Below are 27,561 nucleotides of genomic sequence, written 5' to 3' on the forward strand. Positions count from 1 at the left end.
ACTGAAGACTAATGAGAATTTGATACAGAGTACACAAGTTTTGAAATACATTTTCTTAAGATACAGTCCTTTCTTAAATTACAGTCCTTTTGTGATCTATGTATTGAAGGAAACACTGTACCAGGCAAAATTCTAATACAGAAAGGACTCAAGTCAGGACCTGTAATACAAAAGAATGTACATTTATGTGTACATTTCCATATTCTGTCTCCTGTTTAAGAAGGAGTAATCAGAGTTGTCCATGACTTGTACTTGAGTCATTTTGAAAACAAAACCCAAAATCTAAAGTACAATTAACTTGTTCCTTCCACTGCAATCTATAGCAGCCTGAAGGACTTCTGCAATAACTAACTTAAATCACAGACACTTCAGTTTGCACACCCCCACTACCTCAGAAGCTTGATGTGCAGTAGAAAGAACAAACAAGCTTCCTAAATAAAGACAAATAATTAAAAACTTCTCTGTTCCTGCTCCTCACATCCACTTCTACCTTTGGTTGTTCCTATGTGGAAATCCAGACTTAACAAAATGAGTGTTAATTATGAGTGCAAGTATTATAGCACTCAAAACTGTGACAAAAATAAAGTACAGTTTTTAACTGTTTCTTTGCAAGCTTTTTGTTCATAATTTTCCTAAGATACACACTGCATTTATCATAAAAACAACGAATAAAAAAGCACAAGCCTGCTTGACAAAGAATGGAATCCTCCTGACAACACTGCATTTTTGCCTCTCACTATTTAAGACCTTCCAACTTTTACTACAAAACTTTCCAACAAACAGTACAACTACAAGTACAGACTGTAGCATCAGATATTTCCACTGATGGTTTTAAGATTCTGCAAGAACTCAGATACCACATTCATACAGCTCTACTTAAAATTTACACACAAAATATGTTAATTTGGAAAAAGAAGCATACACTTTCGAAAAAAAAGACCAAGTAAAACTTTTGTAATTAGGAGACAAATGTAAATGAAAGCACCTGCTTATCAGAAAAGCCTAGCCACATGAAGTATGCAGCTTGATACTTACCATGCTCCCACATTTTTCATTTCTCTTACTGAAAAATACAAATCCCTCAGTGAAGACGCTGCAGGCCCAGAGGTGTCTCAGTAATGCTTGCTGAGGCTTTGCTAGCCCAGACTTGATTTGTCCCCTTAGTCACCCGCCCTGCCTCCGCGCAGCGCGAGTGGCTCTGGGGCAGGCAGCAAAACCCAGGCAGCGCCATCGGCCCAACAGCACAGCACGCGTGGGAAGTGCCTTTCGTTAAAATAAATACCTCTGCAGCAAGAAAATACTGAAAGCGTGTTCAAAGTACTACAATAAAAACTTACAACACTAAGAACACTGACTCAAATACGTATCCAAACGCTAGGGCCTAGGGAGTGGCAGGCCAGCCTTTGGGGTGCGGGGCAGAGGTGCTGGTCCGTGGCCGTAAGCCCAGGGAATGCTGCCGAGGCCCCACTGAGAGGGATGTTACTGCTCCCACCTGGGCACAGCAGGGCTGTTCTGCTGTTCCCTGCCAGAATGACAGTAAGAAAATACAGACAGGTAAACCCCTGCCTTTCATGCAGAGATGTTACTAAACCTAAGCTGGCTGTGAGGAAGGAAAGCTTTTCCTCCCCAAGACATGCCAAGCAGGTGCAGTGCTGAAAAGTTGTTTCCTTATGTGTTTGCTTGGTGTATAATATTTTCCACATTATATTACTTCCTATATATGAAAACCAGTCTTAAATATTCAAGTACTTATCTCACCAAGATTTCAGCAGCTCTGTAAAATGGTGAAAGGCAAAGCACTACTACTTCAAAGCATAATGCAGCTTTTAAAAACGAAGTCTCTCTGACATCTTTCTGTTTAAATCAACAAATGTCTTGAATACAAAGTAAAATCAACTACCTCCATAAGCACTGTTGTGTCTATCTAGACAACCTAATTTTAAAGTTAAACCATCTGCCTAGAAAACTGACTACCTGGAAATAAAATATTTGCATATGTAACATTGCTGGAACTGATGAGACCAATGATCATAGTTATTGCTGAGAAGTGACACATTTTGCTTTCCAGCTCCACTCTGGTCTTTCCTTTTCAGTGACCAAACCAGGCATTGCTTAGAGACTTGATGAAATAGGTCAATGAACTGGTATTGCTCAGAAATTCTCTTTCTGGTTCCTCATCTAAGCAGGTTTCAGCAAGGACAAATAAAGCTAAAGATGGACAAAAAAATGTGCCGTACTATCCTGGTTAGACCAGGTCTGCAGCACAGACATTTTTTAAGTTCACAAGTAACTTTCCTGCTGGAGATGAGGCAACGGAAACTGCTGCTTTAATAGAAGCCATGAAAAAAGAAAGCCACAGGGTGGCACTGCAAGTAGGCTGTATTTTGAAACTACTTGGCTGTTTATTTTTTTCCAGACAAATCAGAGCATATCTAATCCCATCTGTATAAAACAGGAGAGCGGCTCAGTAGTTTTTCTTCCAATGTTCTGTTTTCCAGCAAAAATATCCCTAGAATATAAATCACGTCAAAAAGAGGCATCTACTTCATAATTGTAAAAGTATTTTATAAATTCCTAAAATGGTATTTAAGGGCATTAACACAAGAATGCTACTGTAAAGACAGGCTAAGAATTGTTACCTATTTTGGGTTTGTCAGTTCATTCTGAAACAATTCAAGAAAAAAAAAATCTTCCCAAAGCATGTGCATTTTCATACAAAAACTAAAGAATTGTCTTCATACCATGACTTTTTATCAATGTCGAGATGGCAAAATTTCAAACAGATCTCTCTTTGTGAAAGGAAGGAGAGTATTAACTTTAAAAAAAGTATATGAAAAAGTCTTAATGCAGCATTCAATATATTCAATAATATATTCAATAATATTCAATATATCACATGCTTTTAAAACACTTTCCTTCTCAATATATATAATAATAGTTAATTTCATCCAAACTAGATGACTTAGTGCAGCAGTATTTCAAAGCTAAACTTAGAAGTCTATTAAATCTGCTTTGTTGGCTCCTTCTCTCCCAAATTTCAAATCCCTGTCATTTGAGTTAAAGCAGAAACATTTGCAAGAAGTGCTATTCCTATTCATTTAGTGAAAGAAACAATTTTCAAAGGAGAGCTGGAGTTCATCCGGGATTGCAAGTTACTTTCTACTTCATAAAACAAAAGGTCCCTTCAAGGTATAAATTTGATATCTCAGTAGATTCTGAACTAACAGACACTATAGGACTACACACAACCATTTTAGTCACTAAAGTCCTAGATCAATTTAAATTTTGAGTTTGAAAGTATGATCAGTAACAAATAAAAATAAACAGCAAGGTATATTTTAGTTCAGTTACACCAAAATATAAATTAGAACATAAATTCATCTGCTATAATTTTTTCTTTCTCCAGAGGGCAAGGATTCTAAAGAAGAGAAAGTTTTCATTTTTTCCCCTCAGACAGAAGTTCAAGAGTAGACTGGCAATTATTCCAAATGACAAACAAATATAAAGCATTCTTTCTGCTAGAAGATTGTTCCCTATATTTTTAAAACTGTTTGTATATGGAGATTATTTTGCTATTACAAACAATGTTTAGCATATGTTATAGCATAACAAATATATGGGCAAAGAAATATGCCAATTTAGCTGTGACTTTAACATTAGATAAGGCAGACGATTATGTAGTAGTATTGATTGCCAAAGCTACATAAATTTTATTTGAGCACATATTTGCCTACTTTGTGGACTCATACTAATGCATTCTGCATGCTAATAAAGGGTTTCTGCCTGACAAAGACTAAATTTAAGTTAGTGAGCTAGAAAAAACAAATTAATTTTGGTACCACAACATCAGTGCCAGGTGTCAAAATTGCTTAAACATCATGTATTTAATAGAAAAGTAATTAGGGCACAAAACTCAAAGGAAAATTCTTATTACTATCAAGATTTGTTATTATTTCTTCTGCTTGGAATGGGAGAGCAAGGGCTTCTATTGAATTGTTGGTGTGTAGACACTGAGTAACTGTACTTCCAACACTTCATACAAGAACTTCCCAGTTCATCAGTTCAACATTAAGTATGATACTGTTTACACAAAACACTGCAAGGTCATGTGCTGAATGCAACTAGTGGAAGTGAATTCCATCAATTCTAAATAAAGTAACTATTTAAGCAAAAAATAGACACATTGGATGCAATCTAATACGCTTCCAATAGACCACACTGTGCCCATATATTGACATCTATGCCATTATTAATAGAAAGCTAAGTGAAAGTTGACAAATTTGTGAAGTAGGTACATTGTTCATCAAGCCCATATCCTTAAAAGCATGGGCTTTGAGGAAGCTCTGTCTAAGAAGACATATGGAAGTAACCAGCATGTCTTTCGTTTGAATTCTGCTTTTTAATTTCCTTATTTAAGGCATATTAGTGCTCATAGTCAATTTGTACATATTTTTCACAGCTTTGGAATAATGTTTCTGGGCAACAGAAACTAGCCAATGCATTAAGCTTCCCTAGTTGGACATTAGTAACTGGAACACCGCTTGGTCTCTGATATGCCATTACAGAATTTTCAGTTCTGGATCAGAGGTCACACACACATACAATCCCACCAAGAGAAAAAAATAAAAATCAAACAGCCAAATTTGACTCATGAAATCAAACACCAAAGAAGGGACTCTACCAATCCTAGTCCTGTCTCACCCAAAGTGGAACAAAAAAACAAACAAATATAATCTATGTTTTCACATCTTGGGTATCTGAGAACTTCAAAGTTATTTATTTATGCAGATGACTAAATATTTCCCTTAATTTTTCAAATATCCTTAAACAGAAGTATTTGTTCAAGAACATAAAGGACTGAAAATAAATGGCTGTATAGCTCTTGTCACTGCAATGCAAAACATTTATGTCCAGTTCTTAAAAACTGCAGTATCACACATTTTAACACTCTTCCTCAATCAATATTTAGTCCAAATTTCTGCACAACCCACATGAATTTAGACAGAAGAAGATATAAGCCAAACAAAACCCTGCACACAACTATTCCTAACCAGCACTGCAAGGCACATTCCTACATTCCCATGAAAGTTAACAGGATGAGGAGCAGGGCTGCATGTTCCCTTGAGGCCAGGCACAACTGAATTACTGGACAGAGAACAAGTTCTGGTCCCCATCACTTGCACATACACACAGATCATGGGAACTCATTTTCTCTGGGTCACTTGGCTACGCAGCTGTGTGTGTGTCATTTGTTTTTAGAACACAAATATTTTCTTTTAAATGAACAACCAAGTACTACATGATCAAAATAAAAAATAAAAATCCAGAAGAGACAAAAATATCTGTCTATATGGCATGCTTTCCAGCATAAGCTAAACACTCATGCAAAGCCAGTTTTGTAATGCTCAGTGAAATGATCTTATGAGCACAAATTCTGCCAAATTAAAAACTTAAGACAGTTGACTCTTATCATCATAACCCTCCCAGCAGGAGTCCAAAACCTGTGATGCAGAAGCCCTATCACACTTTTATAACCTTGTCCTTGTCCCAGTTTCTCCTCAGAAGTCATGAAGACTTCTTTAACAATTTCAGGAGGACAGAGGAGTGAAGGTGGATGGAAAATTGATGTAATCATGTTACTGCCACAACCATAATACATAAGTGGTTCTGTGTTGAAAGTTCCGGGACAGCCACAAATTAAGTTTGTTGGACAAAGCTGGTCTAGTATTGGCTCAGACATATTGACAGGGAGCAGAGAAATAGGATACATCTTTATCACTTCATTTAGGTAAAGAGCCTCAAACAAGATGTGACTTGCTGCTAAGAGATACCAGAATTCACCTGTCAAATTAGGAGTTACAGTAGGTAAAGACAGAGGAAACTGAGCAACTCCGGATGCCTCTTCAAAAGGTTCACCAGCCTCTCACCACATTCTCAATCTAAGGATCAGCCACTGGCTACACAACCTCACTGGGTCCCACTGCTAATCATAATGCAAGTCACAAGACCACACCTTCTAAATACTCACCAGCAGCCCACTAAATCTCTTTGCTAAACAAAAAAAACCCTAACCTAGCTAAAAATGGATGTTCACCAAACACTATTTCTGTCCATTAAGGTCACACGGTTTCACAAGCTCACCATCACCTATATTCTCATAATTGCATTTTCTGCATACTTGCTGATGTGAAACAGGGTTGAACGGGGGATACCTCTGCCACAGTAACATTGCAGACTGTGTGACACATCTTCTCAAACTGAAAATATGACCCAATAGCCTTTAAAAATATTCTATACCATTAGCCTTCTGGTATCAAAGGTGGCTAATAAGGATATCAGGTGACTGTCAAAATCAAAGAATAGTAACAATGGCAAAAAACTTCTGAGAAAATTGGAAGAAAAATTTTACAGCTAGGCCACCAAGGTATCATTTCTCTCTATCTTTTTACAATTACATGACTGCATAACTTTATCATGATGTTAAGTGATGAAGCTAAGTGACTGGGTGAAGGAAACAACAGAAGCATAGAATAATTTAGGTTGGAGAAGACCCTTAAGATTATGAAGTCCAATCATAAACTTAACACTGCCAGGTTCTGTATGTATCTTCTCCGCTGGAGGGATGAAACTGCCTTTTCAGGTTGTCCACTCCTGTTCATATTATTTAATTTTTTTTTTAATAATAAAAAGATAAAAGGCAATCATCCCTTCCATTCCATACATACAAGCTTAGTTGCCAAGGCATACAGTTGCAGGCCTTGGTACCCCACCTTCTTTTATCATCTAGCTCTTTTTGAAAAATCTCAATATTTTATTGCCAAATTCAAATCTGAAACTCCCACTTACAGAAGCTTAAGGGATGTAAATGATCTGCTTCCCTTCTTGGCATCCTGTGTCTCCAAACATGACACTGTTATGTTCAAGTCAGACTAAATTAGGAAGCCTGGACATTTAAAGTGACATTAAACAGACGACATTGTGGTCAGGCCTTTTAATTCTTTGATACAACAGCTTTATCTCTCACCAGTGTTGCTTATTTCCAACAAAATTATAATAACATCATACAATATAAATAAACTAACAAAGGAGAACTCTCACTGTTATTTCCCTGGATTTGCTGTATATCATTAAGCTTAAAAGCACACTGAATGATCTCTTATACTTACTATGATTTCAGTATTACACTAGGTGCAGCAGAAGTCCTTACATCCACTGACCAAATTAAAATAGAACTCAGGGTGTATCAGCTGAGACTACGAAATGTTATGGTGCAAAGCAACAATTCTACCTAAAAGTCAGTTAGTCAAAACAGCTCAGGTCAACAAGAATTGATTCAGGCCAGATTCCAGTACCTTCCAGAAAATACTGACATTTTCTGATGACAAAGCCAACATTTAACAATAGGAACTGGTAACATCCCTGACTCTTGTAGTTTTCAGCCTTAAGTGAAGCATCAGAGGTTTTACGAAGAACAGTCTCCCTTTGGGTTTTTTAAATCTTTTTCTTCATTTTTACTCCTGAGTATCTTAGCATGTCAAAAAAGTTTGATCAGTGAAAGAATCCATCAGAATTTATCAGCTCCTTGTACTTAATTTCTTCTTGATTTAATTCCCAGAATATCAGTTATTTTTCTGTTAATTGTAAGGTCAAAGAGGACCCCATGGAAGCAATAAGCAGCAAGAACTAAATAAACAGAAGACCGGATCCTTAATGCAAATGTGTTTCCTGGAGGAAAGGAGTAAATCAGTGCAGATAATGTAGTACAGAAGCAGGAAAAAAGTTTAAAAAAAATCACATGTTCTGAAACAATCTGTTCAAAAGTTTTCCCCTGGAACATAAGCAGCTCTTCAAAACGAGTGCCCTGCTGAGGAATTTACGTGCTTGCCAAGGTTTAAGTTACTAATCAAAAGCAACAGCTATTTGTTTTGTGGATGAAAAGTCATAGCACTTGCTCAAAATTAAAATAAACCAAACAAACAAATCACAATTATTTTAAGGTACAATACAAGTGCAGAGTGAGAGTGTGTAACTGAGACAAGCACTCCAGAATACATCCCACTTCATTACAAGTTTTAAGAAAAAGAATACTGGCAATACAATTAAAAGACCTTCTGAGTACTGAACCAGTTCAAATAATGCTTAATGCTTTTCAAATCCATCAGTTACAAGGTCACACCAGGGTAATTCCACAGCATGTCTCCTGATAACCATGCTTCTGGCCTGTTTAAGAACCACACATTTATATGAACAGCTAGAATTTAAAGTTTATCTTTAATTTAGATATGTGGATTTTCCAAAACCACTTTTCAACCCTAAAACATTATCCTTATTCAATAAACCACTGCTAGAGACACTAGGACATCTGATAACTGACAAATATATTTTCAAAAATTAGTTTCTGGCCCCAGAAAAGGTTGCCCTTAAAGGAAGCTTTTTATTTCTGTATGTAATATCACATCTTCCCAAATACACCAAATATAACTTGATCTGTACCACAGAAACTCCCTGTGTTTCAAAAAAAGACTCCCCACCTGATTAATTCCTTTACAAGTAGTAAAGAAATTAAACATATTTAAGATTTTGAGACTTCTTCCTCCTCCGTGAGAAAGCGGAAAGAAGCAGACTGGAGAGGCCTTATTTCTTAAAAACACATCCACTACTTGTTATTGGAATACAGTCAAATCCTAGTTTTAAATATAAAGTTATTTTATGAACATTTTTGATAAAAGAAATACTGAAAAGTGGGTACCATAAGGAATCAGGAATTATGAAAAGGAGATACCAATAGTTATCTCAAGAGCCTAAATACAGCTGCCTACAAAGTTCCAGCAATATCCTTCCCTCATAGAACTTCAGTGAGATGTAAGATAAGTGATGGTAAATAATGGAATAGTCATTATGAGCACCAAACTTCATGAAAACTACGCCTTTGAAAGATGAATTTATGTTCAAAGCACAATGGATATTAAAACAATATTAAGTTTGTGCTGTGTGAATATTCTTTCAGGAGTGAGTTTTATCTGCTTTCCCTTACAGTACTGCATACCTGACTCACCACTGCTGCCTTTTCCCATCTGTTCCTCTGCTTCCATCAGCAGCACGGTGGTCAGCATTCTCACTGCAGGGAGGCTAACTCTCTGCTTGAGTACAAATGCTAAGAGGATGACAACAGTGTAAGTATATATTAAGTATATATTAAGTATATATTAAGTATATATTAAGTATATATTAAGTATATATTAAGTATATATTAAGTATATATTAAGTATATATTAAGTATATATTAAGTATATATTAAGTATATATTAAGTATATATTAAGTATATATTAAGTATATATTAAGTATATATTAAGTATATTAGTAGATAACTAATCAGTGTAAACTGTTATGCTAAAATCACTCTACCAAAATCGTTCTGGCTTTGAGGACTTATCAAAAAAAAAAAAAAATCTACAAAAATATGGATATTACAGGAATACAAATTCAACTTTTATCCAGGTACTTAATGTTGTTCCAGATTCAGCTACTTTTGCCTAAGAAAAACTTATTTATATTTCCTAAAAACCAATCTAGGCCATACTACAGTGCACTACAGATCTACCATGGAGGTTGGAGTAGATGATCTTCAAAGGTTTTCAAAGGTTGCTTCCAGGCCAAATAATTCTATTATTTCCCTGAAGAGAAAGATAAACTGGTGGAAATCAAAAGCAGAAAAGTATTTTGACATACCTTCTTTCTGAGGAAAGTATATGTGGATGTAGTGCTTAGAAGCATAAAACCTATTAGTTTTAAAAACAAAGGCAACATCATTCTAGCTGGCATTAAGAAACAGTAGAACAGTACAAACAGGGCAAAGAAATCCTTGAAAGGAGAATACGAGAACAAACCAAAACTGCCTTAGGCTATCAAACAAAAATTTAAAGCGGCTACAAGTGAAAAAAAAACAAAAAACCAGCAAGTACAGTGGCATGGAGTGAAAGCCACCTGGCCATTTCCAGATGCCACAACTAACTGGACACAACTTGAACCAGCAGGGTTTAGCAGGCACTGGGGAAATATTTCACATCCTCCTGAGTAAAACCACCTTTGACTTATATATAGCAAAGGGGTTTTCTACTTGTTCTGAGCAATCATAAAGAGATAAAAATAACCCCATTCTGTTTGTCCTATTGAATAGGGGATTAAAATAACTGGCAAGGCTTATTTAAGTCATGAGCTTGAGGTGGATTCACCAGGTCACAATTGGAAAAGGAGAACTGCCAGTCCTTGATAAGCACAGCAATTACCATTCTTTTATATACAGAACCACTCTAAGGGAGTACAGCTTCCTTAAACAGCAATAACAGCATATCCTTTGATTTATACAGCAGTCCTGCAGCAACACAACCAACATCCTGTTTTCATCTTAAAGTACAGCTGGGCACTTTGTCTACAGGCTTTATTTATCAGAATCCCCATAACTGAGTGCTTTGTCATTATAAGAAACGGCACCCTTCAACTTAGCAGCATTTTATCTTCCTGGTTCTTTCCTTACGAAGATCCTTACACAGTACCTACCTGACCTACAGAGCACATACATGTTTACTGTAAACTTTGACACAATGTGACTTAAGTTCATAAATGTTAACTAAATACAGTAACACATTTCTTCCACCCAGGAAGTCCTGTAAAAAAACACCCAAGAAAATTCAGCCAAAAAGGGTTTTCTTACTTCATGGATTTGAAAGGAAAGGACAAAAATATCTAAGCTGCCAGACCTCCTAAAGCCTGTAAAACACACAAATTCCTGATATCTGAAACCATCTCTTTAAGTTCTCCCAGGATTTAGAAGTTTTCCCTGAATGTAACAGCCTAAAAATGCCTAAAAGAATATATGCCTAAAACATTTGATCAGACTTAACATAGATTATTTAATAATTCTGTATCCTGTGTTATCACAACAGTTGGAATCCTGTCAGAAATGCAGTAGTTTTCACATTCTTACCCATGAAAGTAACCAGCCAAATAGCACTTTGAATGATTTACATGCTCATACTCCATGCAGTAACTCATGAACATGCCATTCACATGTTGTCACACTTTAGAAATAGAAAGACCAAGAATGCTTAACTCTTTACCACTTCATTTTTTCAAAAGTTTTAGAAGAAATTGTTGCTTATTGAATACATTAAATCACTAAAAACTTATAAAATAAGGAAACTTTTGCTAGCTGTAAGACATCCACATTTTTTACCCATTTATCTTCAAGCAAGTGGTAAGCTGCATGTCAGCACAATCTCAGTAGAAACAAAAAGGCAATTACTAACACCAGTATAGAGCAAACTTCTTATTTAGAGTTAATGGCCCTGATTCAAGAGCAATATAAAACCTTGGATTTGTCTGGCCAGAAAACAGCCTGTGGTAGGGGCAAAGAACAGGCAAAATTATTGCCAATGCTGTACAGCAGAAGACAAAGTGACAAGGATGCAGATCAGAACATCACCTTGACCAGAGTGTCTACTCCTGACCTTAGTTGTAGAGATAGGTCAGGGACAAGCTCTAGATGGAGATTTTAGGAAAATGAACTAAAATTTGTCATGATTTCCCCGCATTTAACTGCAGCAGATCAGTGCTTCAATTCTTGCCATAAAACTGAAGCCAACAAGTGGAAAACCAGAACAGTCAATTTGGATAAAAAGTTAATGAGCAGCTATCTATACAGATCATAGAAGGCAGAACAAGACATAAACAAGGGAGCACTAAAACTCAGCCGCAACTCTGTGAACTTTTTCAAAGTTCACCCTCACCTTGCTGAGTAAAATTAAGTGTCAGTAACCTAAAGCCCACCGACCTCCCTCAAGTACCACATTTTCCCTCTCCCAGTAAGTATGGGTTGGGTTTTGAATGCCTCCCAACAGAGGAAATCCATGGAAAGAACTCTGGCTTCCTATCAGAGAAGAGACTGAAATTGTGGCTAATGGCCATCCCACTGTTCTTCTGACACACATAAAATGACAATGATCAGAATTTTAGAAATTTTTATTACATGAACAAAGTCACTAGCATAATGCTGTTAAGCTTAAAGCAGAAAGGCCCTTTGGATACAGAAATTCAAAGCTGACACTTCAAAAATATCACAAACTACAATATCCTAAGGTGAACACAGAAAAAGAAACAAAAGCCCTGCCCAACATTAAAAACAGAAAAAGGAACTATCCCAGACTTCCATCATTTGATTATCAGCAACTTATCACTGGCTTCTTCTGACTGAAGAAGAGGACATGAAGCTGCAACAAACTGAATCCATCAGCTCAACAGCAGCAGCAAACCTACTCAGCTGACAAGATACACAAATGTCCTTCTGCCTAGAGTCCAGAAGTGAGGGAGAGAGGTGTGCAACCTCTGTCATGTAATTCAGTGACTATCAAATTCCAAACAAAGAAACAAAAAAAAAATGGGGGGAAGAGGAAAAACTAATCTCCACATCCAGTGTTGGATCTTTGAATGAATCAGCCTTTTCACAGACCAAGTAATTTCTTTCTTGCTGTCACTTAAATATTTAAGTGAAAATATTTGTTAATCAAAGTCACTGGTAATCACAATGGCACACAATAGTGGTACAGCTACGTCAGTCTGAGAACATGACTCACATTTTCTGATGGATCTCATTATCAGAAGCCAAAAGTTTTTTAAGTTGAGTTAAATGACTGTTTAGAATTCCAACCAATGCTATGCCATGTTTAGCTATGCCTTATTGTCTTTGATAAAGGATCACATGGTCTTTTACAGACACACGGGAGATCGTTCAACCATGTTGAGCATTTATTCACATGATACCACAAACTGACTAAAGGAAACAGTCAGTGTATGACTGAGATGTGAAATATGATGTGATAGGATGTGGGAAAGGCCAAAAAGTGTAGATAGAGTTTTCCAGGTCTCATTAGGATTTTAAAATTATTTCTAAATTAAAGTTAAAACATTATAAAGTACTTCTAAACTTGGAGCTTTTGTTTTCTGGTAACAGAAGGACTCTTTGAATACTTAACCATTTTTCCTTACTGAGAGTATGTTGTCGGCAAATTAAATAAACACTTCTCGATGAACTAGGGTAGAATTTTGCAAGGGCGTTTCTACATTAAGTTGTTAAAGCTCTTCCAAGTGGCCCTGACAAACATCTTTACAAAATAAACAATTCAGTGGACACGTCATTTCCTACTGTCCATCTCCACTATGAGCAGGAAGAGGCAGTGTCAGCCTGTCAGAGATACACAGATTTCATTCAGGAAATGTGAAGGAATATCCAGCTGTTCTTCTCTAGTGGAGACAGAATGCAGGACAGCTGCCTCTTATGCAGAGGGGAAGAGTGGTGACCAGCACTACAGAGATCTTTCCACAAGACCACTCAGTCAGGGTAGCAAGTCATTTCAAAGACTCCATCTACAGGAGTAGTATAGTATAGGATGAGATCTCAGCATTTATGTCATTATTTCCAAGCAGCCTCAATTTTAACGTAAGATTTTATTCTGGATTAAGTACTGGCAAGTAGTCTTCAAGAAAAAAATAAACTTCCTGTAAACCTGTTAGATGGCAGGCTTTACGTATTATAACTAGAAAATCAAGGAAAATTTTGGGGCAAGTAAAAGCAGGAAGGAAACATAACAACAGGAGTCTATAAGCAGTACCTTGAAGAAGACCATCAGAAGAAAAACAAAACAAAAACAAGAACCAATTGATTTGTTTAAATATTTCTAAAACTATCACAGTACCATGTCCTCATTTTTCTTTTCTAAAATAAATCCTTGTGTTCTTTTAAGGTTTCATCCAACATTTACAATTCATTGCATTTCCCTCCTCCTTTATTAACTTAACATTTATGGATAAAGATCCATTACAGCAGTGTATTTTGGGAGGAAGACTGGAAAGTTTCTAAGAATGTTTGGGCAGTGGAAATATAAGAACAGTCAAAGAAAGATGCTTAGAAATCAGACAGAGATTCCAACAGTTCAGACAGTGATGTCAGATTCTTATTACTTTTCCAAAATAAGCCTCTTCAGATTCTCTCTTATACCCCTCACTACTGAAAACCAGCTCTGAAGAAGTGCTTATAAAATGTTTTGGCTTTCCCTACCTTCTACATTTTCACCTTGCTTTTCTACGAAAGTGAACAAGCATTGCCTGGTGCACTGAGAATATCACAACAATACCTTGGAGGGGCAGGGGGGATTTTGTGCCCTGCACTGCAAAAGAACCATCAGAACAAATCTCAAAAATTATCTAGATTCCAAAATCCTACGATCCCTGCACATATCACTTGGCAGAAAACCAGAGCCCTCTCCCTACTCCAAAGAGCCATCAGGAAACGAGAAGCATGAACAAGCTGAAGGAGTAAAAAGACATCTGACCCAGTTACCTCAGGTCATTTCTACAAATTCCTGCTAATCTATCATACAGACGTCAAATTATATATATGTATCTAATTCTGATAAAGGCCAGCATGTAATGCGTGAATGAAATTCACATAAAATTGACTGATACTGGCCCAAAAACGTCATAGGTAAACTCTGACTTGCTTGAATAAAGAAAAAAAACAAACACTCCTATTTCATGTCTGTAGCTATCACTGACTGCCTTAGGACCTTCAAGTTCTGCAATGACCAAGGCATCGCTCAAATATACATAAAGATCAGCAACTGCAAAACCCCACTTTAAAATGCCACATAAAAGGGCCTGGGAAACCCTTCTCCCCTTCAAAAGTATAGTTAAAAGTATTCTCAATGCCCATATAACTACCAGGGAATAAAATGTGTTGACCTAGGTAAAACAGAATACACAATTTTTAAACACAAAACCGTATTTATAAAAAAGAAGGATTTATAGTTTCAGAGGGAAGTCAGGGAAGAGGAATTAGATACAGGCAGAATGGGATAAAGGGAGGAAAAAAAGAAAAAAAAAATTATACATATACATAGAAAGACCAAGCTGAAAGGCCAGGCTTTTTCTAAATTCAAAGATTTAAAAGAATGCACAAAGCCAGAATGCTAAAAGATCCACTCAACTTCCTGGGTTCTTACCCCTTCAGGCAAAAATGAGGTACATCTTTCTTTATTAGTAGTTGTAGACTTACAAACTTATTTAAGATTGAGCAAAAAGGAACTTACTCCAAGTAGTGAGTACTTTAAAAAGTGAATGAGGTAAATATAGGTCAGGGAGGGTGCCAAGGATGGAATTAGTGAGGCTGAGTTGTAATGTGGGTGGAAGGAGAAGATCAAAATTGCAGGCAAGGGGAAGTAGGAGACCATGAATCAGAGACCAGCAGAGGATACAGAAAAGTTTATGCCTGGAGACTTCAGAGGGTAAATGGAAAAAGCAATAACTCCTCAATAGTGAAGGCTGGGAACCTGGGAACAACTTTCAACATATAATGACATCTGATTTATGAGGAATTAAATATTAGAATTTTAAATTTTTTTTAAAAAAATTAAGATTTTAAAAATCAAAGCTCAAATTTCTGCTGTGGCTTTGAATTTCTGATTTTATACACATGCCTAAAAATTATCAGAAATTCCCCCTCTAGAAATTCCATTGACTACACTACTGTCATCAACTAACACACACCTTGTTTGTCTTACTAACTAAAGAAGTAAAAAACTCATCCATCAATGCAAATAATTTCAATACTCTCAAAGTCAGAATGGTTACATTTTGAAATCTGAACTTTATTTTTTAATGAGAAGGAGAGAATGTTGAAGTTCATAGCTACTAGTAAAGAAGTATTTCATCTTTGCTTCAAAGGGTTATATCCAACGCAACAAGTTGTAAACATTTGTTTTTTCAACTTCGTTACTAATAATATTTTGGCTTCTCTTTTTTTTACTAGATCAGAGACAAAGCATTACTCCTCCCAAATAAAAAGAGCTTTCAGCATTGCTGTCACAAGAACAGTTAAACAATAGCCATCTCAGTAGGTTATCCTATACCTACAATATTAGGCCCAGTTGTTTTGCCAGTCTAGTTTGACAGTACAGAAGGACTGAGACAGGTTTTACAAAAGTCAAGAGCAATACAATGATACTTAAAAAAATGGCAAACTAGTGAATGAGAAAAAAAACACAAATCAAACTTGGCACACCATATTCTTCCCCAATGCCCTTTTTACTTTGAACATTCTTATTTAACTCATTTAATTCAGCAAAGATCCCAGCACATCAGACAGGGAGGGGAGGAAGGAGGGAACAAGGAAGGACTAAAAACCCAAACAAAATAAACAGTCAAGCTGAATGAAACAAAAAAATGTGATTCATTTTGTGAAGAAAAAAAAAATAATAGAAGAAGCAGTTCCTCCAGACAACTCTGTCAATTGTAAATCTGTATTAAGGGCAGAGATGGAAATGTTTATGGTCTTCCCACTGCACAAGGTTTAAAAGTTACCTGTCAAGCCACACATATGGAAAAGCTTCAGTCTTTGGAAGAAAACCAATCTGAAGTTCTGACATCAAAGTAAGGTGAAATACCAGAAGAGAAAACTAATTGTCAACAGAAAACCAAGGCCCATGAAAATAAAAAATGCATTATTAAATCAATACATCAATAACTCAGGAATATTAGATTGAAAATTGATTTGATTTTAAAGAAAAGGGCATATATTTCTAATGTTGTTCTTTTGAGATAGGAAGGTATTTTCCTTGTTGGAGGTTTTCTGTCTCTTTCTGTTGGAGGAAAATTCAAGCTCACAACATTTCTTGTTTAACACAGAGCAACAGTTTGCATTATTTGGGAAAGAGAAGTTTATTTGTCCGTTATTAAGATTCCAAAGCAAGTAGCTCTATTTCCAGAAGAGAAATTAAAATCAAATAAACATGCAGAAAGTATTTTTAAAACACAGCTAAGACAGCTTCCAAGCTGTACTATTTCTTTAACAAGAACCTCTGTAGAGCTAAAGCTTGCAAGAAAACCAATGCTTTCTCATAGAAGAAAGCTTAAGCCCAGCTAAAAATATTCACATGCTCTATTTTCTTTAACTGAAAATAGTAATCCTGATAACCATAGACATGCAGCAGAGTTAACATTCATACAAGTTCCCACACGAGATATTTCACAGATAGATTAGGGACTCATCCTTTAACCACCTGTGGCACTGGTCATTTACAACAACCAAACAAATGCACATGCTTCTTCGAAACCAGATAACCTCCTAGCAAATAAAAACAAATCCAGGAACTCTGAATTCTGTAAGCATTTCCATGGTATTCCATCTCTGCATAAAAAAATCCCATTTCTTAAGCCATTAAAAAATGTAATAATATCAGTCTATCACATGAAGATTTTAAGTCAGAACACATCTACTAGAACTCCAGTAGGTAAGTATTTAAATTTACTTCATAAAGAGCTGCATTATTAATTGTGAGACCTTATCTTAGGAGACAATTCAGGTGAAGCATCAAGTTTTTAATTGGTTGCTACAGCTCAGAACAGCAGGGTGGTTTTCCCCCTTGAGCCCTCCATTGTTGCAAGCTGCACAGTCAGAGTTTCCTCTTCATTGCGCCAATGCTGGGCACAGCCACAGAACTCTCTTCTACAGGAATCTAGGAGCAAACATCTAGGCTTCTTGTCATCCTCTAATGCCCTGATGTCAGCTCTTTTAGAGCCGTACACAGTGATACTCACAGTGAAGAACACTTTCTCCAACTGCAGACAGCTATGAGAACTTAAGTCAGAGTAGCAGGACAGCTGCTGGGGAAGCAAGTGAGAGCCAGGTGAGAAGAAAAGAAAGCGCACAATCAGATCTGGTTTAACTTGCAAGCAGCCATAAAAGAGAACACCTGGCATTCCTTGTATCAACTATGTTAACACAGAAACTCATTATACTGACTTGTTAATTTCTAGAATAAAAGAATAAATATTTATTTGAGCCTGCTAACCTTGTTACAGCTCCAATGGCTGGCTGGATAATCTGGCATCTGCTGTTCCCCAGCACACACAAAACTACAACAGTGGCAGCTCAGAACAGCAGTCAGGCTTGAAAAACCAGCATGCTCAGAAATTTTTTTCCAAGCAACAGTCAAGACAGTCAGAAATGGTACTGCACTTTATGAAGAGAGACATATTCAGGTGTTGCCAGATTAAAGGAGAAACAATTTGTTTGTGACTTTAAAATATTCCTACTCAATTATTTTGTCTGTCAGATGACAGAAGTCCTGTAAAGACCTTCAGTTTCCTCTGGAATCTAAGATTTTGGTCCCCTACAATGGACTCTTCTTCCACCCAACACAGATGGGCCTACTCAGAACAAATAGTGATCTTCAGGTTTATGTAAACACTGTGGTCCCATTTAAAGTACATTAAAAAAAAATTCCAGTAACTGCAGAAAGAAAAGAACCTACCCTAAGGTAACACCAAAGCCCACCTTCCAGTCTCAAGCATTTTTTTCCCCTCAAATGCTTTTGATACCTCACTATCTAGCTCTCACTTTTCTTTTTCACAGGATATCAACACTCTTGGACAAAGCCTGGAAATAACTCTGATCTCTATTTGTGTATTACCCTCCTACACATTTTTTCACCCTAGTATCCACATTCCACCCCCTAATGTTTTCTTGATCTCATTCCCACAGCAACACACTCCAACAGGGAACATTACCAGTAACTCTTCCTTAGGCACCCAGCTATGACTTCAGACTTGACAAAGTTTGAGTAAACAGATTTTAAATGCAACATTCAGTTCATGGCTGCAATGGCATTCCACTATTTGAGGTTGCTTTGCTTTAGGCAGATACATTAAAAATAACAACATAATCACCTCAAGAATTGAGGTATTTGGAACTCAGCTGGCAAACTGGCCCCTGGAATGATTAGTATTCAAGTGGCTCCTGATGGGCACCCACCCACAAAGGAGCTAATTCCCTGCTTCAAACATCCAGCAAGCTCTACAGTCCCAAATTCTCAAAATTCTTTCCATTTTGTCATTGCTCATTTACTTGTTCTTCATCAGGGTCATGGGGTGAGAAGAACATGCTAAGTATCATCTTGAAGTCCTTGGTCTAAGAAACAGAAGCACATCTAAGATAGGACTACTTGTTAGACCCACAATGGCCTAACCTCTGATCCTAGACAGTGCTACCACTTAGCAGCACGAGTACAAAAGGTCTTGCATTTAATGATAAACACGTGTATACAATATACAGCGCAGTGGAAACAGTTAATTCATTGCAAGGGAAAAAAATTAGCTTCACCCTTACGTAAATTTCACCAAACTGAACAAATTCAGACGCATACTGAAGTCCCCACCCCCACTCTGGGGCTGTGGCTGGGGCATAGAATGCTTGGTTTGCAGCTATTGCCACATTTGCTGCCTTCCCACACTCCGCAACAGGAAGAACTTTCATTTACACTTGAACAAACCTGTGGCTATGTTGTGAGCTGACTCACAGGAACACTTGAAAGAGAAGGAAGAGAGTTCAAATCAGTATTCCGAGCTTGACACCAGACATTTACCAACACTGTGCCACAGCTGATGTCTCCGTAATGTGACTGAAATGATTTGATAAAAACTCAGTTACATGGAAGAGAAAAGGTAAATTTCTTGGGTTTTCTGAAAAGATCTCTCACTTCCTGAGGCAGCCCTGGAAATCATGTGAGAAAGACTTTTCTCCTGTTCTCCTTAAAATTTTCAAATACATCCACTACACCAAGCAACAGTGAACAGGAACCTGAAGACACACACAAGAAATGTTTCTGGCACTAAGCTAATTGAAACTGTTTGGCCCTGCCCCTTTCCCCACACAACCAGCTCTATCTTCAGCCCCTGGAGAGCAGCTCCATCTCCTAAGCACCTTTTTGTTAGACACACAATGAAAATGATAAAAACAAAGGGGGTTCACTTGAGTAAAGTAGGTCAGAAGCTGTTATTTTGTATGTAAGCATATAGCTTTAAATACGATTTATGGGAACAAATGAAAGAACACAAAATTCTCAGAAATATTACAATTAATATTAATATTAATAAGCCATAATACAGTTCGTCATGGTAAAATCCTTTATCAACTAGTGACATCTACTTGTAATGTAAAAAAGTATTTACTCCAGGTTATGGGACTGCTGTCCAGCAACAGCAGGAAAATTGTGTTCAGAAGTTAGGATGCCAAGTATAGGCACTTCTTTTTTTATTTATATATACCAAATCACACATCTTCCTATCATTTCATAAAGTAAAATCAGCTCTGTGATGAACAGGAGCAGGCTTTGTCAATTGGCCTGGCAGGAGCTCTTGTGCTGTGAATGCTGCTCAGACTCAGGCTAAAATACACAAGCTATAAAAGTGCCTAACTGTCCAGCCAAGTTTCTCCTGCCAGAAGAAGAAACTATGTGTCATGGCCAGCCACTTACTGGACACACCTCCTATTCACCATATTCCAATATTCCAGCCAGTTGCTGGGCACACTCTCTATTTACCGTATTATAAACCAAAAGGCCATTTTTAAAAATTATTTTCTTATTTACCTTGAATGTACAGAGAGAATAACATGAGCATGTTTCTCAATGAATATTTTTAATATTTGTTAATATAATATTAATAATAATGTTGATTGAAAATCATATAATTCTGTAATATAGTTTTATAATTATCTATTATGTTAATTATTAATAATTAATATGTTATTGTTTTGTTATTATATTCACATTAGTACTTATGTTTCTTACAAAGATTTTTATCCATAACCACGTTCAATAAACAATTTTTCAAAGAAAAGCAGAATCCTGCATGCAGAAAAAAAAAAAAAAAAAAAGATATGCCAGGATCCTTTCCCAAAACTTGTCCCCATAGATCTGATAACAAAATTCTGTGTTAAAGAGCCACCAGTGATCAAGTTATATAGGATTTCCAAGCTTTAACTAACATCAGTGCTTGAAAATTTACAAAACACTACCTTCTTAGCAGTTAGTGTAAACAAGCTTTCCCAGCTGGTAAGAGTTACCAGCAATTATTCCACAGAACTTCGAACAGTGATTTAAGAACAAATCGATTTAAGAAACAACAGTTTTTAGGTGCAGATTAACAACAACCTGGCTAGACAAGTTAAAAAGAGATGTAATGCAGTATATTACATCATTTAGTAGTACATTTAAAGAAAAAACACTATTTCAACTGAAATTCTTCCCAGATTGCACAAATTTTCCTATCATCTCAGGGAGGGAACGGTAACTGCATACTATTCAAAAATGTATCTGCCGACTATTTTCAGTAAAACTGGGAGTTGTCTTCTTTTCTGGTGGACAGAAAAAAAATTCACATTTTTTTCCTCAAATCCAGCATATCATGAGCAAATGAGACCATCTTACAGAAATAGTTAAGACTGTCAATAAAGAACTTTTGTAGCAAGAAAGGTATGGCAACTTGATTTTCTAAGTACTAAATTTTATGTGAACAACTGATAAAAGGCCTGAAAATCTCCCTGCAGGGCTAATGCAATGGGCACTACTGTTAGCTACATGTTTCTCAAAACTGAGAAGTGGATGCTGGCAGATGCTTGAAGTCACATAAAGGGAACTCAGACGTCAAGCAGCAGCCAAAATTCACTGTACCAAATAGCTTTATGGCAGGCAACAGGCCTAGAGAAACTGTCAGAATAGCCAAGGGTTTAATTGCGTCTTTTTGCCTGTTTTGATGTTCCTGCTCACAAACAAAACTGAAGACTTTCAAGATATACTGTTTTTGCCACTCCCTAACCTGGAAAAAAACACTATTATCCCACACTCAGTCCTTCCAACTCTGCTTAAGTACACAGAGTCTTGAAAATGCAGTAATTATACCTTCTACATTGATTAACAGTATGGTTTCTCAACGGCTACATATAAATGCGGAATGGTGCAAGGCCTTAAGTGAATAAATACCCCTCCCTTTATGAGTCTTCCACACTCACTACAGTCATGACTTCAAACCGATTTTTTACTGCTGCAAATACTACAGTAAATTCCCGTCATCTGCACCTGTTTATCCTGTAGCCACTTGGTCAGCAATCCAAGTAATCCATTTTTGCAAATAGTATGGAAGCTTCACAAAAATGTTCATGTTAAAAAATACATCATGTGTTCTGTCTATTCTATTTACAGATAGCTTCAGCAGTCTTACCAGTATTTTGATTCGTTCTAGTTCCTAGTGAAGTCACGGAGTAAACTAATTTTCTTCAAACGTACCTAACTAGTTAAGGAAAGTCCTCCTCCTCCTGATCTATAAATGGAGTAGTTTTACTTAGTATTTAAAAAATATATTCCTTAATATTAGAATTTCTGCCATAAGCAAAATAAAAACAGAGGGGCCCAATACGTAAAAAGAAACAAGCCAGCCCTTTTACTACTCCAAACAGATGCTGCTTGTTTATTTTCTTTTCCTCAGCATCGGCAATTCCCAGAGCACCGAGGAGGGCGCAGCCCTCCCAAACCGCCGCCACTCTCACCCAGAGTGCTGGAAGTTGACTCCGCTCACCTAAGGATGCTCCGACCGGCAAGTGCCGACCTGCAGGGATTTGCCGGAGGCGCCGATCCCGGCAGCGCCGTGCACCCGGCAGGTCCCGCGCCGGCAGCGCTGCAGTCCGGCAGAGGCACCGGGACGGCAACGCCGGCGGGCGGGCTGCGGCTCGTCCCTGCGGGAACTGCCCGCGGCTCGGGGCCAGCGCTGCAGCCGCTGCTCGCTCGGGCACGGCCAGGGAGGGCGGCGGCCGGACAGGCTGGTCCCGCAGCCCCTGCCAGGGGAAGCGGCCGAGGTGCGGTGGAGGCGCCGCTCCCGCAGCCGTTTAACGGCCGCTCCATCTGCCCGCGGTGCCGCCCGGGTCTTCCGCCTCCCCCCGCCGCAGGAGCCCGGGAAGGGGCACAGGAGCACGCTCGCCCCCGCCGCTGGGGAGCCGCCTCTCGCCGCTGGCCGCCTGCCAAGCGCCGCACCTCACAGCCGGACGCTCACGGCACCGGCCTCCCCGACCCGAGCTGCCCCCTCGCTCTCGCCTCACCTCACCCAGCCCCGCGCACGGCCCGGCACGGCCCCGGCTCCCGCCGGCTGCCCCTCCGGAGCCGGGGGCAGGCGCGCTCCCGCCCGCGCCCCGAGCTGCGCTTACCCGGAGGGTGGCGGGGCTGCCGCCGGCCGCGCGGGGCCGTCCATGCCGGCGGCCGAGGGAGCGCAGGGCGGGCGCAAGCCGGGGACCCGCCCGCATAACCGCGGCTCCCCGCCTCACCTGCTCGGGGCGGGCTGAGGAGGGCGGCCCCGCTCCGCAACCCCCGGCGCCGCCTCGCCCCCGAGCCCGGGCATTCCCCGCTGTTTACGGCGCGGACGCTGGGAGCCTGCCCGCGGCGGCGGTCACGGGCTGCGCCAGGCTCCTGCCGCTCGCGGAACCACACCTTGGGCGTAGGGGAAAAAAAAACACAGAAGCAAGGAAAAAAAAAAAAAAAAAAGCAAAACCGAACTTTGCGGCGAGAAACTTGAAACGCGGAACCTTCCCCGCTCCGGCACGCACAGAGACACAGAGACTCCCTGTTCCCGTCCCAGCGCCTCCCTCCCTCCCGCCGCCCCCACACACCCGGTTGTCCCTCCAGCTGCGGCCGGAGTGGGGACTCCGCTCGGCCCCGGCCGCGGGCTGTCAGCGGCCAGCAGGGGCAGGGCCGCTCCTCTCGGCTGGAATTTTCCTCTCCCCGAGCGAAGCGTGCCGGCGGCCGCCTCAGGCTCAGCCCATTCCCATTCCAGCCACCAGGGTGCGAGGCGAAACCCCCACAGGTGGGGAGCGCCAGGCGCGGAGCTCGGGGCCGGGATGCGGTCGGACCCCGCGGTGGGGTCCGGCACCCTTAGGCAAACAGAGCCGCGCGCCCGGGACTCGGCTGAGCCCCGCCGTGTCACGGGTGACGAGCTCCCAAGACAGGAGTGTGTTCCGGCTGATCTGAAGTTTGCTCGCTGAGCATGACGGCACCTCACCTTTCCCTATGCAGTAACTACTGAGCAGATCGCGCACTAACGCTCTGCATACCTGTGCCAGCACAGAGCGCCGTTCCTGCTGTGGGACCAGATGATGTTTTGCAGTACATACAACTCTTTATACAGATTTTTCCCAGTGTTTAGCAAAAGTTGAAAAATAGCCAACATCAAAGCATTTATACCTTTCTTTTTTTCTAAGTAGTTCTTTTTCTGACTAGTTCTAAGATTATATATCTGGAAAAAAATTAATATAATTGACCATTCGACGTTAACATTCATAATACTCGATGTTAATATTCTTCCTAGCTAGTGCAATACTGTATATAGCATTGTAGAGGTATTGTAATTCAATAACATTTTGGTTCTCCCTATATATGCCCTTCTCATCTGCAGTGTGCTTCTTAATAAAGACTTTTTTCTGATTTTCTGCTTTTCCACTGGGGACTAACCCTGAAACCACCTGTTGTGACAGACCCTAGAGGCTGTTCACACCCTGAATAACCACATGCCACTATCAGGCACACCCCATCAATCTATGTATGTTTCTTAAACCAAAAAAATAATTACTGGTGAGTCAGATGCATTTTCCATGGTCCAGTTTTCAGAGAAGCATTGTTTAATTAATTGAGAATCTCAGGAAGAATTTCATTGAGAACCTTATGTTAAGTTTTGGACACACTTCTCTTTTGATAGTCTACTTTTTATTCTCACCCTCCTCAAATTGTTCAGCCACTTCCTAGGTTAGGATGAAGGTTGATAAATTCTTTTGTATGTTGACTGTTCCTGCAATCAGGGCATGGTAACTTTCTGCATCCAGTTTGTAGCATTAGTTTAAGTACAGAATAATTCTCCGCTTCCAGACAGCTACTTCTTGTGCAAAACCATTATGTGACAGCGCCTCCTAAACTGTAATGAAACTCCCATGCTGCAAAAGTGTGAGATGTAATGATATTTCAACTGAAGACCCTGTAGCTGATTGTTTATTACTTAGAATAATTACACGTATTGGTGTCGTGTTGTCATCCCTTGTAATAAACTTTGCTTCACCACCAGTAGGTAAGGAGCTGTTGTACCACTCCCTTTATAATCTCATTTGAAAGCCAATATATGTGATAGTCTAATTCTTTTGGCAAGTATTAATGCCACAAAAATTCCAATCTATTGAATAGCTCACATGGGCTCATAATAGAAACTCAGCAATGCCAGGCAGAAAAGTGACATTTAGGAAATAGCCTAAAAAAAAATTATTAGTGGTGACAATTTCCAATAGAGACTGGTGGATTATCTAAAGAAGAAGTTCACTGAATAATGCCAATCTCACTTTAAGAGGCTATGCTTATTGTCTTACACTACCACATATCTTAGTCTTATCTCAGTTGTTAACTAAACACATCTGAAATTCTGATCACTAGAAACACTGTAGGCTCTAAATTGAGTGCCTGTAGGCCATGTTCTGCCATGGCAGTTTTAAAATAACTAGAATAAGATAGTTGGGTTTATGAGGTACTGGAGATACCATTTCTCCTCAGGGTCTCAGTTTTTAGAGACAGATTTTGGACTCCTATGGCACTTTGTTTCTATATCAATAGAAAATCAGTTTTGTGTTTGAGTTTCAAAAGACGTTGACAGAATCAAATGCTCTTTTCAAAATTCTTCTATTTTTATAAAGTTTCCAATTTTGTCCTGAGCTCAAGACATTGTTCATACAAATCAAACATAACTCTTTTACACAATAAACAGAAGGCTGCATCAGAGAATACCAAGTTAACACATTATCCATTGTCTCTTCTACTGAATAGCCAAAGGAAAAAAAAAACCCACAACAAAACATTTGAAGTTCTCCAGCTTTTCAAGCTGATCCATGAATCAGATATCATTGTTACAATTAATGAAGTGTTAGGTTATTAATTGCACCATTGCAATAATGTCATATTTTGTCCGTGGTTTGAGGTAAAACAATCATTTATCTGGAGGCATTAATCCATGTGGCAAGCTGCCACACACTGCACTTGGTAAATGTACTTGGTGCTATTGTATATTTAGTATAAATGTTTGCAGATTAATACCCAGTTCGGATTGCTGTTAGCATAACCTTCAAATTATGCAGGTAGTGAGAACTGCTAATTGCAAGTGATATTTGAAGGACAAGTTCTACCTAATGTAGAAGTTCCAGGTGTATTACTAACTATGAGATTTTTATACAAGTTAAATTACTAAAAACAAAGCATTGCCTAGTCTAAAAAAAAGCAGCAATATCTCATGGCATTCTTCGTAACAGTCAGAAGTTGTCCTAGATGGCTTCAGTCCTTCTGGTTGCTCTCCTCCAAAGGTTGCCAGAAATGTGAATACAAATATTTTTGAATAGAAGGTGCTGTAGAAATGTAATGGACAATATAATTTTCCAAGAAGTATGCCCATTATTGCATAAGGTGGAAGCTCTTTGAAGTGTTAAATAGACCACAGGAGCCCTACAATATTTTCCACTGTTGTAAAGGTCTGCTTACAAGGTCTTTTTAAATTTCTTAATATATAACAGGTTATAGTGACATTTTGTGATTTAAGGATGCAACCTGAATGCACTCTTAATGTGGTTTTGTACATTGAAAATCATACTGTGTCACTGTATAGTTGTTTTGAACATTATTGTGCTAGGTAAATATCAGATTATGGAATTGAAAGGTGTTTTCTTTGTTAAATAACTTTTCTGAATGCATAATTAAATACATTTAAAACCTGAGCAGTTTATTCTATGTGTTTTATCATGTACAGGATACATGATAAAAATCAGGTTTTTACACCTATACTATAAAGATAAAACAAGGAAATATTACATGATTCTTCATTCACTAAATCCACATGTAATTCTTCTGCGGAGCAGTCAATCAGCTTACTTTGCATCCTGTTGAACAGTTGCTGTTTGTGTGTTTGCATTCCAGAAGGCGGGTTAGCTTTTGGGAGCCTGCACACACATGTACAAAGCTACTGAAAGCATTGCTGCAGGCACAGGGACAGGTTTGGGAGCCCATTTAAACTGTGCACTTCACTGAAGAGCACTGCTGCCTGTACACAGCACTGCTGAGCATACACCTCGAATCCTGTGCTCTGTTCTGAATAAGAAAGACATTGAGGTGCTGGGGCAAATCCAACTTTGGCCTGATAGACAAAGTAAAAATAAGTCTACAAAAAACTAGCCCATACACTTTCAGACATAGGACTAAGCAGTATTTTTGGGGATGCAATAAATAACAATTAGTGAGGTATTCATGTGGATTAACACTGCAATTGAGTAATATTAGAAAGCTTCAGACGATGCTGAGTAGTGAGTGATATAAGGTGTAGAATCACATATGCTGTGAAGTATCCTTGCAAAGTTAATTACTTTTTAAAGTTTTGTCTAATTCTTTCAAAACATGTTAACCACAGTAGTTGCAATGTAAGATAGATGAGAATTAACTTAAATGTTAATCTTAGCTGAGGTGTAGAAGAAACTACAAGTTCACTAAATTGCTCTCATACACTGAATTTCCACATTTTGAATGCACATAGTATGCAAAATCCTCAACACTGAAGTCTGCAAAGTCTAAACAGTAAAAAGTATTTCTGAAGAAAATCACTTCTGGAAAGAAATA

General features: G+C 38.6%; 1 protein-coding gene across 4 annotated transcripts in view; it reads right to left on the bottom strand.

The window, feature by feature from the left end:
* COBLL1 (cordon-bleu WH2 repeat protein like 1) overlaps positions 1-23,437 on the bottom strand; it is a 77,954-nt gene extending 54,517 nt beyond the window's left edge. The window contains exon 1 of one of the 4 annotated variants that reach the window (XM_088058937.1): positions 23,202-23,437. In XM_088058937.1, coding sequence (XP_087915063.1) covers positions 23,202-23,275 — 74 coding nt within the window. In that variant the 5' untranslated portion in view covers positions 23,276-23,437. The other 3 variants (XM_088058934.1, XM_014249571.2, XM_088058938.1) reach the window with 3 other exon arrangements.
* Positions 23,438-27,561: the final 4,124 nt, after the last annotated feature.

The sequence above is a fragment of the Pseudopodoces humilis genome, chromosome 8 (genome assembly GCF_049639895.1).
Source record: "Pseudopodoces humilis isolate 2021_Gansu_Grassland_sample_001 chromosome 8, ASM4963989v1, whole genome shotgun sequence".
NCBI classification, from domain to species: domain Eukaryota; kingdom Metazoa; phylum Chordata; class Aves; order Passeriformes; family Paridae; genus Pseudopodoces; species Pseudopodoces humilis.